This window comes from Tursiops truncatus, chromosome 7, assembly GCF_011762595.2.
Source record: "Tursiops truncatus isolate mTurTru1 chromosome 7, mTurTru1.mat.Y, whole genome shotgun sequence".
Classification (NCBI taxonomy): domain Eukaryota; kingdom Metazoa; phylum Chordata; class Mammalia; order Artiodactyla; family Delphinidae; genus Tursiops; species Tursiops truncatus.
The window spans coordinates 70203622-70217956 of NC_047040.1; the positions used below are offsets into that span (position 1 = coordinate 70203622).

The window sequence follows — 14335 nt, forward strand, 5'->3', positions numbered from 1 at the left end:
GACTTAAAATCTTTGTCTGATAATCTCAATATCTGCATCATCTCAGGGTTGGTATCTGTTCCCTTGAAACTGGGTCATATTTTCTTGACTCGCCATATGTTGAATAATTTTGGACTGTACCCAGAACATTGTGAATATTATGTTGGGGAGATATTCGGTTATATGGTGCCAAAGAGTGTTGATGTTTTTGTTTTTGCAGGAAATTAAGTTGGTTAGACTCAGACTCCAAACTGTCACTCCTCTGAAGAGCAGCAGCTCAGATCTCAGTTCATTCCTTTATGCTTCAGCTGCAAACTGCTTTCAGTTTGCCCACACATCCTTGGTTTTAGGGAGAGCCAGAGACGGGCTGAGTTTAAACACAGAACTTCAGGTTTACTTTCTCTGGCTCTCTCCTTTATGGGGCTCCTTCCTTCTCTGGTGACTGTGGTTATTCTGGGACCATTTTCCTTTCTGCTTCTTCCAGCCAGAATGGTGGTGGGCTTTCAATTGGAATTTTAGCCACTGGAATTGTGGCCACCCTCAGGACAAAACCACAGAAAACTCGGAATCTCCCATTAGTGACAGTACTTCACAGTAGTGAGCAGCTCCTCCTTCTTGATACCTTTTTGGCTACCAGTATAATATTTAGGTTTTCTTTTTGAGTTTTGGTGTTTTCATTGGTCCCTGTTCTTCTTAGACTAAAAATGTAGGCATTCTCTAAGGTTCACACATGGGTACACTGTTCTTCCCTCATTATACACCTTTCTCTTATTGTTCATTCTCGTGTTAAGTCTATTGAGTATTCATTTCCTAAAGTCTGTATCTTCAGGCCCACCCTCTCTCTTGATAGCCACTCTCAATTCTCTTTCAATCCAATATATTTTCACTTGTTCTGCTGTCTATAGTAGAGCACCACATTTTAAAATATAACATAATCAGGGGCTTCCCGGGTGGTCCAGTGGTAAAGAATCCGCCTTACAATGCAGGGGACATGGGTTTGATCCCTGGTCGGGGAACTAAGATCCCACATGCCGCGGGGCAACTATCCCACGTACCACAACTACTGAGCTCATGCGCCTCAACTAGAGAGCCTGCGTGACGAAAACTATGGAGCCCATGCGCCCTGGAGCCTGCGTGCCACAACTACAGGGCCCACGCACCCTGGAACCTGCGCGCCACAACTAGACAGAAGCCCACGCGCCGCAACAAAGAGCCCGCGCCACAATGAAGACCCGATGCAGCCATAAATAAATAAATAAAAAAAATAAGTATTAAAAAAAATTAAAAATAAACCCAATCACCTCTTCCTCAAATCTGGTTCACACTTCTAATCTTCATTTTCCTTTGTTAATGCAAGGCCATTCTCCTTAAAATAAAAAAATCTTAGGGAAAGATAAAACCTTCAAGAAACTGAGATTAAGCATTCCTAGAATAGCAAAATTCAAAACAAAACTAGGGGTCTGATAAAGGGCTACCAACTTTTTACTTTGCCAAGAAAAAACTTAGTAAAAACAACTAACTATAAAGATCTATTATCTTCTTCATGTAAAAGAGAAATGGACATTTATCAAAAAAGTAGAAGGGAGAGTTTTTGTTGTTTTTTTTTTGCGGTACGCGGGCCTCTCACTGTTGTGGCCTCTCCCGTTGCGGAGCACAGGCTCCGGACGCGCAGGCTCAGCGGCCATGGCTCACGGGCCCAGCCGCTCCACGGCATGTGGGATCTTCCCTGACCGGGGCACGAACCCGTGTCCCCTGCATCGGCAGGTGGACTCTCAACCACTGCGCCACCAGGGAAGTCCCGAAGGGAGAGTTTTAGATTCAGCTTTATTAAAAAGTTTTCACTCTGTCCTCAGGACAAGATGAGAAACAAGAGCCGGGGACAAGAACAGGGATTCTGTGGCTGCAGCATGGGGAAAGAGGAGGAAGAGAAAATGTTCAAATCAGCAGGAGCAAGAAGGAAAGCAACATTTACTGTGGCCACTGGCCATCCAGCAGGAATACATTCTAGGTGACACTTTCAGGGAATCTGGACAAGTCAGTGACCTCCTGCACATCATTATTTGGATGAAATGTAGAGGGAAACATGCTGCCTTAATGTTAAATAGTTAAGAGCAATTAGAGGTCGTAATAACGGTGGGTAAACCCATCCAATAAGGAATACAAAAATCACACCACTATTGATAAGCATAACAGGAGAGAGAAAATAAAAGATACCCATCTTGGAATTATTTGGTTTTCCAAAAGGAACTTACCAGAGAAGAAAAAAAAAATCATAGTTTAATGACTTACAGAATGCCTGGGAACTACCTTACAATAATTTTATCAGGATTCTAGGATCTATCTATTTATCTTAGAGCCGAGTATCAAGTGTATGGAAAGATGTCTAACTGGCAAAGAAAAAAAATCTTTCAGGTAAAAAAGCTTTCATAACATGGCAAGAGTGCCTTAAGCAAGCAACAAAGACACTGAAAGAACACAGCATATTACGTGCAAATGATAAATTAGGTGTGACCTCCCCATCTCTCCCCCATCAAATTCTAGCAATATCTTAAAGGGGACTACAAATTCAATAAGAGTTGTTAAAATACAATATTGGGAAAAGTGCTAGCTAGAGATTCTATGGTAAAATGAAGCTAAGTAGTTTTTTTTTTTTTTCTTTTTGGCCACGTTACGTAGCTTGCGGTATCTTAGTTCCCCAACCAGGATTGAACCTGGGCCCTCAGCAGTGAAAGTGTGGAGTCCTAACCACTGGACCACCAGGGAATTCCCGCTAAGTAGTTTTCTTACTGTTGATTTTGGATCCTATAATACATTCTTGTGCCTTTAAAAATTACCACGAAGAATACATACTATGCAACATTTCACAAGTCTAGGGTTCTGTGGAATAGCTCAAGAAATGCATCAGGCACCACACCAGCTTTTAACAGCATAATGCAACCCTTTGCATGCACAGGCATCCATTTGGGTCCACCCTGTGTCCCCCACCATGAGACCAATGCAAATATAATGCTCTAGCTGCTTGCTGTTCTATAAATAACAGAGATCTTTTTTACTCTGATCCAGAAGCCTCATGTCTTCTTCCACCATCCATGAAGTTATAACTTATTAGCTTGTAGGTAGGGTAAAATCAAACCCCAGACCCTGAAACTCATGGGGTCAACAACTGTCACAGTAGTATTAAATATTATTTGCCTTTTTTTTTTTTTACTGTGTTGGCATTTATACTGATGATACAAAAGCAATGGTGAGTAAAACTGCTGGTGCCTGGGTATGACCAAGGCCATGTTACCAAACTGTACTCATTGTATTCTTCAATGCCGTATACTCGATCAAAAAGGAAGCCAGTTTCACCTAAGAATATCCTTGATGATGACATAGTAAAAACTATTAACTTTATTGAATTTTGATCCCAAGCTAACATTTTTCAGTATTCTGTGTGACAAAATGTGAAATATACACAAAGGACTTCTATTTCATACTGAAGTACAGGGGGAAAAACACTTGTGCAAGTGTTCGAGCTGCAAGTTGAACTAGTCACTTTTTTAATGGAATGCCATTTTCACTTGAAAGCATGATTATCATGCAAGCTATGGTTATTCAGACATTTTCTCAAAAGCAAATGAAGCTAGCTTCCCACTTTAAGGAAAACAACTGAAAAGATTTGTTGTTTACGAAAAAATTTAAGTTTTCAAGTGCAAATTTTGGAAAACTTCTGTTATAATAATCTTGACAGCTGCCCAGTATAAAGACTTTTCTGATGAGATCAGTGATGATGTTAAATGTGAGTTAAAATATTATATCATGAAATAAGTCAATATTTGGAAGTTGTGCATAGCTCCCTGAACTGGTATTTTCCAAATGACCAATTCATGATGCTACAAAATCATACATAAGTAAAAGACACATTCGAAGTACAAGACAGACCAATGGCTTTTAATGTACCAGAAGAGTTCACTGGTTTCAGCTTTCATACTGCAGCTAACATTAAGAAATTACCACTTGCCAAGTTTTGGTATAGTATCAAAGGAAAATATCTACAATTTCTAAAAAGGTTATTAAAATACTCTTCCCTTTCCCAACTACGTATCTGTGTGAAGCTGGATTTTCTTCATGTAATTCCACCAACCAAACAAACAAAAAAAACCCCCCACAACCCGCCCCCCTCCAAACCACCCACCACAACATATCACAACAGATCAAATGCAAAAAGCAGTTCTAACCAAAAAACAAATATCTTTTTTTTTTTTGGCCACGCCATGCGGCATGTGGGATCTTAGTTTCCTGACCAGGGATCAAAACTTCACCCCCTGCATTGGAAGCGCAGAGTCTTAACCACTGGACCGCCAGGGAAGTATGAAGAAACAAATATCTTTAAAACAGATTTTGAGAACTTTTAGGATGACAGATTATAATATATTAATAAGAGAAACTAGATTGATTTGGAGGGCTAGCCCCAACCTACTGAGGTTGAAAAAACAGCCTTTCAGGCCTTGGTCAAGATAAATCACGGAAGAACAGAATACAGTAACTCTGTTTAGTGGGCTCTGGAGAAGAGTAGAAAAAAGAAAAATGGGAAATGTGAGAAAGGGTACAGAAAGGGGAAATAAGGGGAGAAATACCATATTAGAGCTATTTAAATCTTCTTAGAAGCCAGGGAAGAGGATTTAAAAAGTGATATGCCACTTCTCGTTTTCTTCTCCCCTCAAAAATTATTTCTAGTGTAATAACAAAGCAAAAACTAAAATTATGTATTAAATTAAAAAACAGAGACTCACCAAGATTAACATACAGAAATCTGTTGCATTTCTTTACACTAACAATGAAGTATCAGAAATGGAAAGTAAAAGAACAATCCCTTTTAAAATCCCATCAAGGGGACTTGCCTGGTGGCGCAGTGGTTAAGAATCTGCCTGCCAATGCAGGGGACACGGGTTCAAGCCCTGGTCCAGGAAGATCCCACATGCCATGGAGCAACTAAGCCCGTGTGCCACAATTACTGAGCCTGCGCTCTAGAGCCCACGAGCCACAACTACTGAGCCCGCGTGTCACAACTACTGCAGCCCGTGTGCCTAGAGACTGTGCTCTGCAGCAAAGAGAAGCCACTGAAATAAGAAGCCCACACACCGCAACAAAGAGTAGCCCCTGCTCGCCGCAACTAGAGAAAGCCCGCGCACAGCAACGAAGACCCAACACAGCCAATAAATAAATAAATTTATTAAAAAAAAAATTGCATCCAAAAATAAATAAAATACTTAGAAATAAATCTGAGCAAGGAGGTGAAAAGACTTATAGCTGAGAACTACAAAACACTGATAAAGGACACTGTAGATGATTCAAGGAAACGGAAGGATATTCCATGCTCTTGGATTAGAAAAATTAATATTGTTAAAGTGGCCATACTACTCAAAGCAATCTACAGATTTAATGTGATCCCTATCAAATTACCCCCGATATTTTTCACAGAACTAGAACAAACAATCCTAAAATTCATATGGAAACATAAAAGACCCAAAATTGCCAACACTATCCTGAGGAAAAAGACCAAACCTGGAGGTATAACCCTCCCAGACTTCAGACAATACTACAAAGCTACAGTAATTAAAACAGCATGGTATTGGCACAAAAACAGACATATGGAACAGAATAGAGAGCCCATAAATAAACCCACACACTACGGTCAATTTATCTTTGACAAAGGAGGCAAGAATATACAATGGAGAAGAGACAGTTTCTTCAGCAAGTGGTTCTGGGAAAGCTAGATAGAAATCAATGAAGTTAGAGCACACCCTCACACCATACACAAAAATAAACTCAAAATGGCTTAAAGACTTAAATATAAGACATGACACCATAAAACTCCTAGAAGAGAACATAGGTAAAACATTCTCCAACATAAATCATACCAATGTTTTCTTAGGTCAGTCTCCCAAGGAAATAGAAATAAGAGCAAAAATAAACAAATGGGGCCTAATCAAACTTATAAGCTTTTGCAAAGCAAAGGAAAGCATAAAAAAAATGAAAAGACAACCTACAGACTGGGAGAAAATCTTTGCAAATGATGCGACCAACAAGGGCTTAATTTCCAAAATATACGAATAGCTCATACAACTCAGTAACAGAAAAAAAAAAAAAAAAAACCCAATCAAAATATGGGCAGAAGACCTAAATAGACATTTAACCAAAGAAGAGGTAAGATGGCCACCAGGCACATGAAAAGATGCTCAACATTGCTAATTATTAGAGAAATGCAATTCAAAACTACAGTGAGGTACCACCTCAAACTGATAAGAATGGCCATCATTAAAAAGTCTACAAGTAACAAATGCTGGAGAGGGTGTGGAGAAAAGGGAACCCTTTTACACTGTTGGTGGGAATGTAAATTGCTGCAGCCACTACGGAAAACAGTATGGAGGTTACTTAAAAAGCTAAAAGAGAGAGAGATGCCATATGATCCAGCAATCCCACTCCTGGGCATATATCCAGAGAGAACCATAATTCAAAAAGATACATGCACCCCAAAGTTCACTGTGGCACTATTTACAATAGCCAAGACATGGAAGCAACCTAAATGTCCATCAACAGATGAATGGATAAAGAAAATGTGGTATATATACATAATGGAATATTACTCAGCCATAAAAACGAATGAAGTAATGTCATTTGCACCAACATGGATGGACCTAGAGATTATCATACTAAGTGAAGTAAGTCTGAAAGAGAAAGACAAATACCATATAACATTTATATGTGGAATCTAAAATATGACACAAATGAACTTATTTATGAAACAGACTCACAGACATAGAAAACAAACTTATGGTTACCAAAGGGGAGAGGGGGTGGGGGAGGGATAAATTAGGTATTTGGGAATAACAGATACAAATTACTATATAAAAAATAGATAAATAACAAAGTTCTACTGTATAGGACAGGGAACTATATTCAAAATCCTGTAATAAACCATAATGGAAAAGAACATGAAAAAGAATATGTATATATACCTGAATCACTTTGCTATGCACCAGAAACTAACACAACATTGTAAATCAACAATACTTCAATAAAAAAAACAAAAACAAAACCAGAGACTCAAAACAGGAAAGAGTTAGGATGAATTAATAATTCAGATTTGGAAACAATTTCTACAACAGAAGCTTCAATGTAAACATTAAAATGATTTGGATATCAATTTTCTTAGAGTTTGTGATATATTTATTATGACACCTTGGGGAAAACTATGAATTTTAATGAATAAACTTGTTGAATAACTTTTTTCCTTCTAATTATTATTCTACCAGAGAGTCTATAAACAAAGACTAATCTCTAGAGAAAAGTAATATAGAAGTGTTACATATAAAAAGAAGGTATATTTGATCCAATCTCTAAAAACAAAACCAGGGGGAATGGGACATTTGCTCTGACCAAGAAGGTAAGTTGCTACATACACACGTTTTCTCCAATCCTCTGTAATCCCCAGGCTAGGCTGTCATGTGTCATTGTATAATGGGCATTTCTATCTAATAAGAGATGATGAAAAGAAAGAATCGAGCCTTAAAGGAATATAAGGATAAATTTTTTTTGTTGTTTTTTACAAAGGTGAGTAATACAAAGGTGAGAACATAAGCAGTCATATTTTTTTTAAAGTTCCTCTCTCAGGAAAGGTACTATGTGTTTTGGTAATGTAAACCATATTTTACCTTGCCAAGGAAATCACTTGATAGTTACATACCTTGACTAATAATATAATTTCTAACTTCTGTTCAAATAATAAAAACATATTTAAAAACAGGTGTTTTTATCATATACCTGTATACGATACTCTATTTTAAAGCATTTACAATGTATATAAAACCAGGTACCTGACAATAAACCTAACCTATAAATAAATATAGTTTAAGAGACTTGCAATAGAGAAAGTATCTAGATGTTGAAAGAAGCTATGGGGGCCTGAAACTCAGATGGCGATCCCCACCTAAGTGGGTGCTGCTCCTGAAGTCCAGAGTATATGAGAGATGAACAGTTCATGGATGGAGATGTCATCCAAGACCTAGATTTGTGAGGCTAGGATTTTATAAGCTACAGAAGGCCAGACAGCAGAACAACTTAAAGTTCATACAGTGTCTGCCAAAACTGTCATATATAATAACTGGAGGAATACACCATGGGCAAATGCCTTTCACTGAAGAACCGTCTACAGAATAAAGAAACAAAAATAAAGAATAAGGAAACAAAAAGAAGCACTCTCTCCTCTGAAGTCATGATTATGTAATTTTTAAAAGTTATAGTAAATGAAATTGCTCTTTCAAAACCCTCAGTTTTCTTCTTATTTTTTTGCCGTACACGGGCCTCTCACTGTTGTGGCCTCTCCCGTTGCGGAGCACAGGCTCCGGACGCGCAGGCTCAGCGGCCATGGCTCACGGGCCCAGCTGCCCCGTGGCATGTGGGATCTTCCCGGACCAGGGCACGAACCCGTGTCCCCTGCATCGGCAGGCGGACTCTCAACCACTGTGCCACCAGGGAAGCCCCCAAAACCCTCAGTTGTAGCTTTCAGTTTATTTAATGTTCTCCAAAGTAGCCTGGAATAATATGGGTTCTTGCCTAGAGATTATTCTTTTTCTATTAAAATGCTGCACAAAATTTAAGTTTACATATCTATGCACATACTACCACATAAGCAAGTTAAGAATTTGTTTTCTTTCCCCTACTTAAACTAAATGTTGAGTGCCTGATCAAGCCTACCTTCAGCTCACTGGGAATTTTTATTTTTAAATTAAGGTCCTATATGTTTTATCTGTACCATAAAATGATAATTAGGATTTCATTTTGTCATGTAATTAGGACTTCACATTGTCTTTTAATTTGCTTGCTAATTGCTTTGGGTCTCCAAATTTTGTCTCCCCAACCAGACTGTAGCTCCTTAAAGGGGAAAGATCTTACTCTTTTTTTTTTTGGTATTCCTATCAAGGACTAGCAAGACTGGGAAAATAGAAGGAGTTCAATAAATACTTCTTGTCCACTCAGCCATAAAAAGAAATGAAACTGAGTAATTTGTAATGAGGTGGATGGACCTAGAGTCTGTCATACAGAGTGAAGCCAGAAAAAGAAAAACAAATACCACATGCTAACACATATATATGGAATCTAAAAAAACAAACAAACAAAAAATGGTTCTGAAGAACCTAGGGGCAGGACAGGAATAAAGACGCAGATGTAGAGAATGGACTTGAGGACACGGGGCGCGGGAAAGGTAAGCTGGGACGAAGTGAGAGAGTGGCATGGACTTATATATACTACCAAATGTAAAATAGATAGCTAGTGGGAAGCAGCCGCATAGCACAGGGAGATCAGTTCTGTGTTTTGTGACCACCTAGAGGGGTGGGACAGGGAGGGTGGGAGGGAGGTGCAAGAGGGAGGGGATATGGGGATATATGTATATGCACAGCTGATTCACTTTGTTATAAAGCAGAAACTAACACACCATTGTAAAGCAGTTATACTCCAATAAAGATGTTAAAAAAAACCCCAAAAACTTCTTGTCTAACTGATTGACAAGCGAATTTTTAGACATCAGCTTTCTTCAAACGTATCAGAGCTTCTATGTTTACTTGCAATTGACAGGTACAGCACATCCTACTTCCTTAATGTTATTTAGCACTGATGGCAGCTCCATAGCTCTATTACTGTTTTACTATTCTAAACCTATAAAATCTTTCCTGCTCCTCAAAGCTACCATGTATCTGCTGATCTAATCACAATGATAGCTACATTAGAAATTTGCCAACTGTCTAACTGGCATCTTTCAGTAACAACTGCATTCTTTGTATTTTTTTTTTTTTTTTTTTGCGGTACGCGGGCCTCTCACTGTTGTGGCCTCTCCCATTGCGGAGCACAGGCTCCGGATGCGCAGGCTCAGCAACCATGGCTAACGGGCTCAGCCGCTCCGCGGCATGTGGGATCTTCCCGGACCAGGGCACGAACCTGTGTCCCCTGCATCGGCAGGCGGACTCTCAACCACTGTGCCACCAGGGAAGCCCCATTCTTTGCACTTTTAAACTTTTGTTTAAAGCGTATAACTCAGATGAAAAAAGATGTATAAAGAATAAATTATATATAGAAAATCAGAAATAAAGCATAAAAACATCTCTATACACATGAACACATGGTCTCTAAATAATTAAAAGTTCAAATAAACTCATATAATATATACTTTGTATCTCGGATCCTAGAATCTGAAAAAACTTTATAACATTCAATAACGTCTATATTGGTTATTAAATCAGAGGGCAGTTTAGAGTTATTGAATGAATGAGTGAAGAAAATTTACCAACATCACTAAATTCTTTTATGTATTCTACATTTTTGCTCTCTATATTTTCTTGTGTCAAAACACTCTAGGACTTTTGTATAACTTCCACACAAAAAAAGGGATAGAAAGATGACAAAATCTTTTGTCACACCCTACACACCTAGGGTAGCATTTAGTTTGCAACTGAAGTGGTTCCCAGAGCCGTATTATAAAAAAATCTCATTTCCAAGATCATAAAAATGATCCAGGGGAACTCCCTGGCGTTCCAGTGGTTAGGAGTCTGCGCTTCCACTGCAGGGGGGCCTGGGTTCGATCCCTTCTCAGAATTTGTATTTATATTAAAATATAAAATTTGCTAAATAATAACTGCTATCATGACATATGTTACTATGTCTGACAATGGTGTCCTGCAAACAAGATAGTAGTCTTTGCCAAGAATAAGTGTATGCATTTTTGTGTTATTTGATTTCTTACAATTTTTAACTTTTAAAGTAATAACATGCGACAGTTTCTTGGTGCTCTAAAGCACTGCTCAGCTAATCTCCTCTGGAAAGTCTATATTCATATTAGAATTTTTGAAATTATTCTCAAGATAATAAGCTATGATTATTTCTTTCCTCTGAGATGAATAACAATAGGATTCAGGTGAGTCAAATTCATTATTAAATTCTGCCAGGTTCCTTTAACTCTCATCAATATTTATCATATGGTAAATGATGTACTATGCTGCCCCCACGCACACCCTTGATCTTTTGGTACCCTCTTCTGTATACCACAATCAACAATCCCTGTGATGCTTTTATTTTTATTTTTAAAAATATTTATTTATTTAGGCTGTGCTGGGTCTTAGTTGTGGCATGCGGGCTCTTTTAGTTGTGGCATGTGCGATCTAGTTCCCTGATCAGGAATCAAACCTGGGCCCCCTGCATTGGGAGCACGGAGTCTTAACCACTGGACCACCAGGGAAGTCCCCCTGTGATGCTTTTAAATACAGTAGGTCTACAAAATCTTTGATAATCTTTTTTTTTTTTTAAAGAAGAACTTATTTTATCTCTGGAGCACTTAGTGACTTGTTTCTAATGAACAGAATAAAGTGGAAGCAAAGGTGTGATTTTAGAGACTAGCTTGTAGAAAGCACTGTGGCTTCCTCCTTGCTCTCTTGGATCTCTTTCTTTGTTACTCTGAGGAAGATAGCTGGCACACTGTGATGAGAGGCCCATGTGGTGAGGTATCTTGCCAACAGCCATCTTGGAGTAAGCCATCTTGGAAGTGGATCCTCCAACCACCGTTAAGCTTTCAGGTGACTGGAAGCCCTTGGCCACATTCTGACTTCAATCACATAAGATCCTGAATCAGAACTACCCAGCTAAGTCACTTCTGAATTTCTGACCCACAAAAAGTGATTAATAAATAGTTGTTGCTATATATTGGGGTAAATTTGGGGTACTTTGTTTTGTTTTTTTGTTTTTGCGGTATGCGGGCCTCTCACTGTTGTGGCCTCTCCCGTTGCGGAGCACAGGCTCCGGACGCGCAGGCTCAGCAGCCATGGCTCACGGGCCTAGCCGCTCTGCGGCATGTGGGATCTTCCCGGACCGGGGCACGAACCCGTTTCCCCTGCATCGGCAGGCGGACTCTCAGCTACTGCACCACCAGGGAAGCCCGGTACTTTGTTATATGATAGATAATACAATGAATCCTATCTCAACAAGAAATACTGTACAAACTACAGTGGTGTACAAGAGGTGAAACTCAAGTTTTCCATTAAACTGAGTACTTCTCCTCTAATGTCACTAAACTACAAGCAGAATACTAAGGGTCATCCAATGACACAGGTTCTGCGACCTTGACTTTTTTATGTCCTTTTAGAAATCAAAGGACTCTTGCATGCTCTTTGTGTAGGATTTCTATGAACAGACTAAACTATACGTTTCATGTTTCTCAAATACAATTTTCTAAAAGGTCCTCTTTTCCCTCAACATATTCCTTTCTCCTCCACTCTATGTGTCTCATTTTCCAAGGCAGCCATAGTTGCCATTTGCCATAATGTCTGGGGGTCTTTCCCTTTTCAAATAACCTATCCAAGTCCCAAACAAGGTAAACAGTCCTCAAACTACCCACCAAATAGGAGGAGGAAAGGACTGTGAGTGGTTAGCAGTAGCCTCCTTCTGTTGTTGGTTCAAAACGTTTCTATTAACTCACTAATTCATTACAGAGGCTAGGCCAACTGATTGGGAATGTAATTTCTAAAATCAGTTAAGTTTTTCATGACACAGAGAACTATATTCAGTATGATAAACCATAATGGAAAAGAATATATATATATGTATAACTGAGTCACTTTGCTGTACAGCAGAAATTAACATAATGTTGTAAATTAACTATACTTCAGTAAAAAAAATAAAATCAATTCGTTTTTGAGAAGGCTAATAAAAGCATATTGAAAACAGAAAATTGTGCCATTATCTTAGCCATTTCTGCATACTACCTTCTAGGTTTTGTCTTGTGTATACATGCATACTTTGACAAAATTGCAAGCAACCAATATGGAATTTTTTCGATTTTGGAAAAACCTTAATGATATCCATGCCAATCAAACTCCTTCAGGAAAGGATTTCAATTGTATTACCTAAAAGTGTATTTAATTATAACTTAATTAGCTCAGATCAACACATATGCCAATGGAAAAGATTTTAATTTCAATTGGCCAGTATTTTTCTAAATTAGGACTAATTTTTGTAACGCATATATAGCCAGCTCTTAAATACTCAATAAATCCAATTTATCCATTCTTTTAGAATATATTTCTTCCCTTTAATCCTTTATATGTTTAGTGCTCATTAGCACTTTGGCTCTAGATACATAAAGGAAGATTAGAAAACTGAAATATAAAACTGCTAATTTTTATTATAATACAAAAAGATTGAGTTGATGAGCTATTCAAAGAGTTAAATACGTAGCTGTCAAATAAATCTTTCCCCTGTTAGTAAAGATAATTAAGAGAACTCACTGAATTTAGATTTATTTCCTACTTGGAGCTTTATATTTTTCCCTCTTGTGGTCTGTCAACAAATAAGGTTATAATTGATGCAACATTATTAATTTTTTGGAAATAAGCTACCTTTGACATCATTTCTGTTACTTACACTTAATTTCAGCCCAGCTGTTCAGATATATATATATTTGAGACATAAAGACATCTTACAAAATTAAAACAAACATAATTTAAAAAAGAAATCTGTTTGAAGGTTCTCTTTGAACACTAATTGACAAACTCTAAAACTTTCATAATGACAAATTATCCAAATTCAAAATAAACTAAATTATTAATATATCTTAGAGCCTTTCACATTATCCCCTTTGTTCTAATCAAGACTGCTACTTTCAAAAATACTTTCTATGTACTTGAACTGCAGATATTTTATTATTTTCAGAGAAATGTTATAATTGGAATAAATATAAGAATTTTGACTAAAAATTGATGATAAATCATGACATTTAGAAGTCTCTGAAACAGGAAAATGGTCTGCAAATATTATTTACTTAAGCACTAAATCTATGTCAGCATTTTATAGTAGTTCAATGATTTTAAAATGTACTATAACAGGCACTATCACAAAATTGTATTCTAAAACTCAGAATCACTGTTTCTGAATTTTGTCTTTTGCAAAATAAACCTGAACATGTTCCAGTGGCACAGTTTCTTGTGTTTACTAGCAGTTTTAGATAAACGGAAATTGGAGTGGGGGTGAAGAGAGCTGAATGATTCTCCACCGTTCCTGCCCATCCCAAATGTGACAGAATACTGACTAAATAATTCAAGAAGCCCGATTTCTCATTTGTTTCCTTTAGGGAATAAACTGGCAGCGCAGTCTACCTTTGATTCTTTTTCTTTTGGTATTCGTGATTTTACGTTATCATGTGGCTGATCCAGAGTGAAATTATTCCTCCTTGCTTCACTGTCTTCAAGCAGGGGAACACAGCCATAACTGTTATCTGTAAGACAAAAACCTCGTAGACATAAGTGGGAAATCCTTGTTTTTGGTACCACCT

The 14335-nt window shown here is 37.9% G+C and overlaps 1 protein-coding gene across 20 annotated transcripts in view; it reads right to left on the bottom strand.

Annotated features, from left to right (window-relative positions):
• Nucleotides 1-14335, bottom strand: part of TANK (TRAF family member associated NFKB activator) — an 87788-nt gene that overhangs the window by 17325 nt on the left and 56128 nt on the right. For all 20 annotated transcript variants that reach the window (XR_002173852.3, XM_073807647.1, XM_033860096.2 and 17 more), the window contains one exon: nt 14160-14278. Coding sequence is in view for 19 of the 20 variants with exons in the window: in XM_073807647.1 (XP_073663748.1) it covers nt 14160-14278 (119 nt within the window). In the remaining variant the exon portion in view is untranslated. The remainder of the gene's footprint in view (nt 1-14159; nt 14279-14335) is intronic.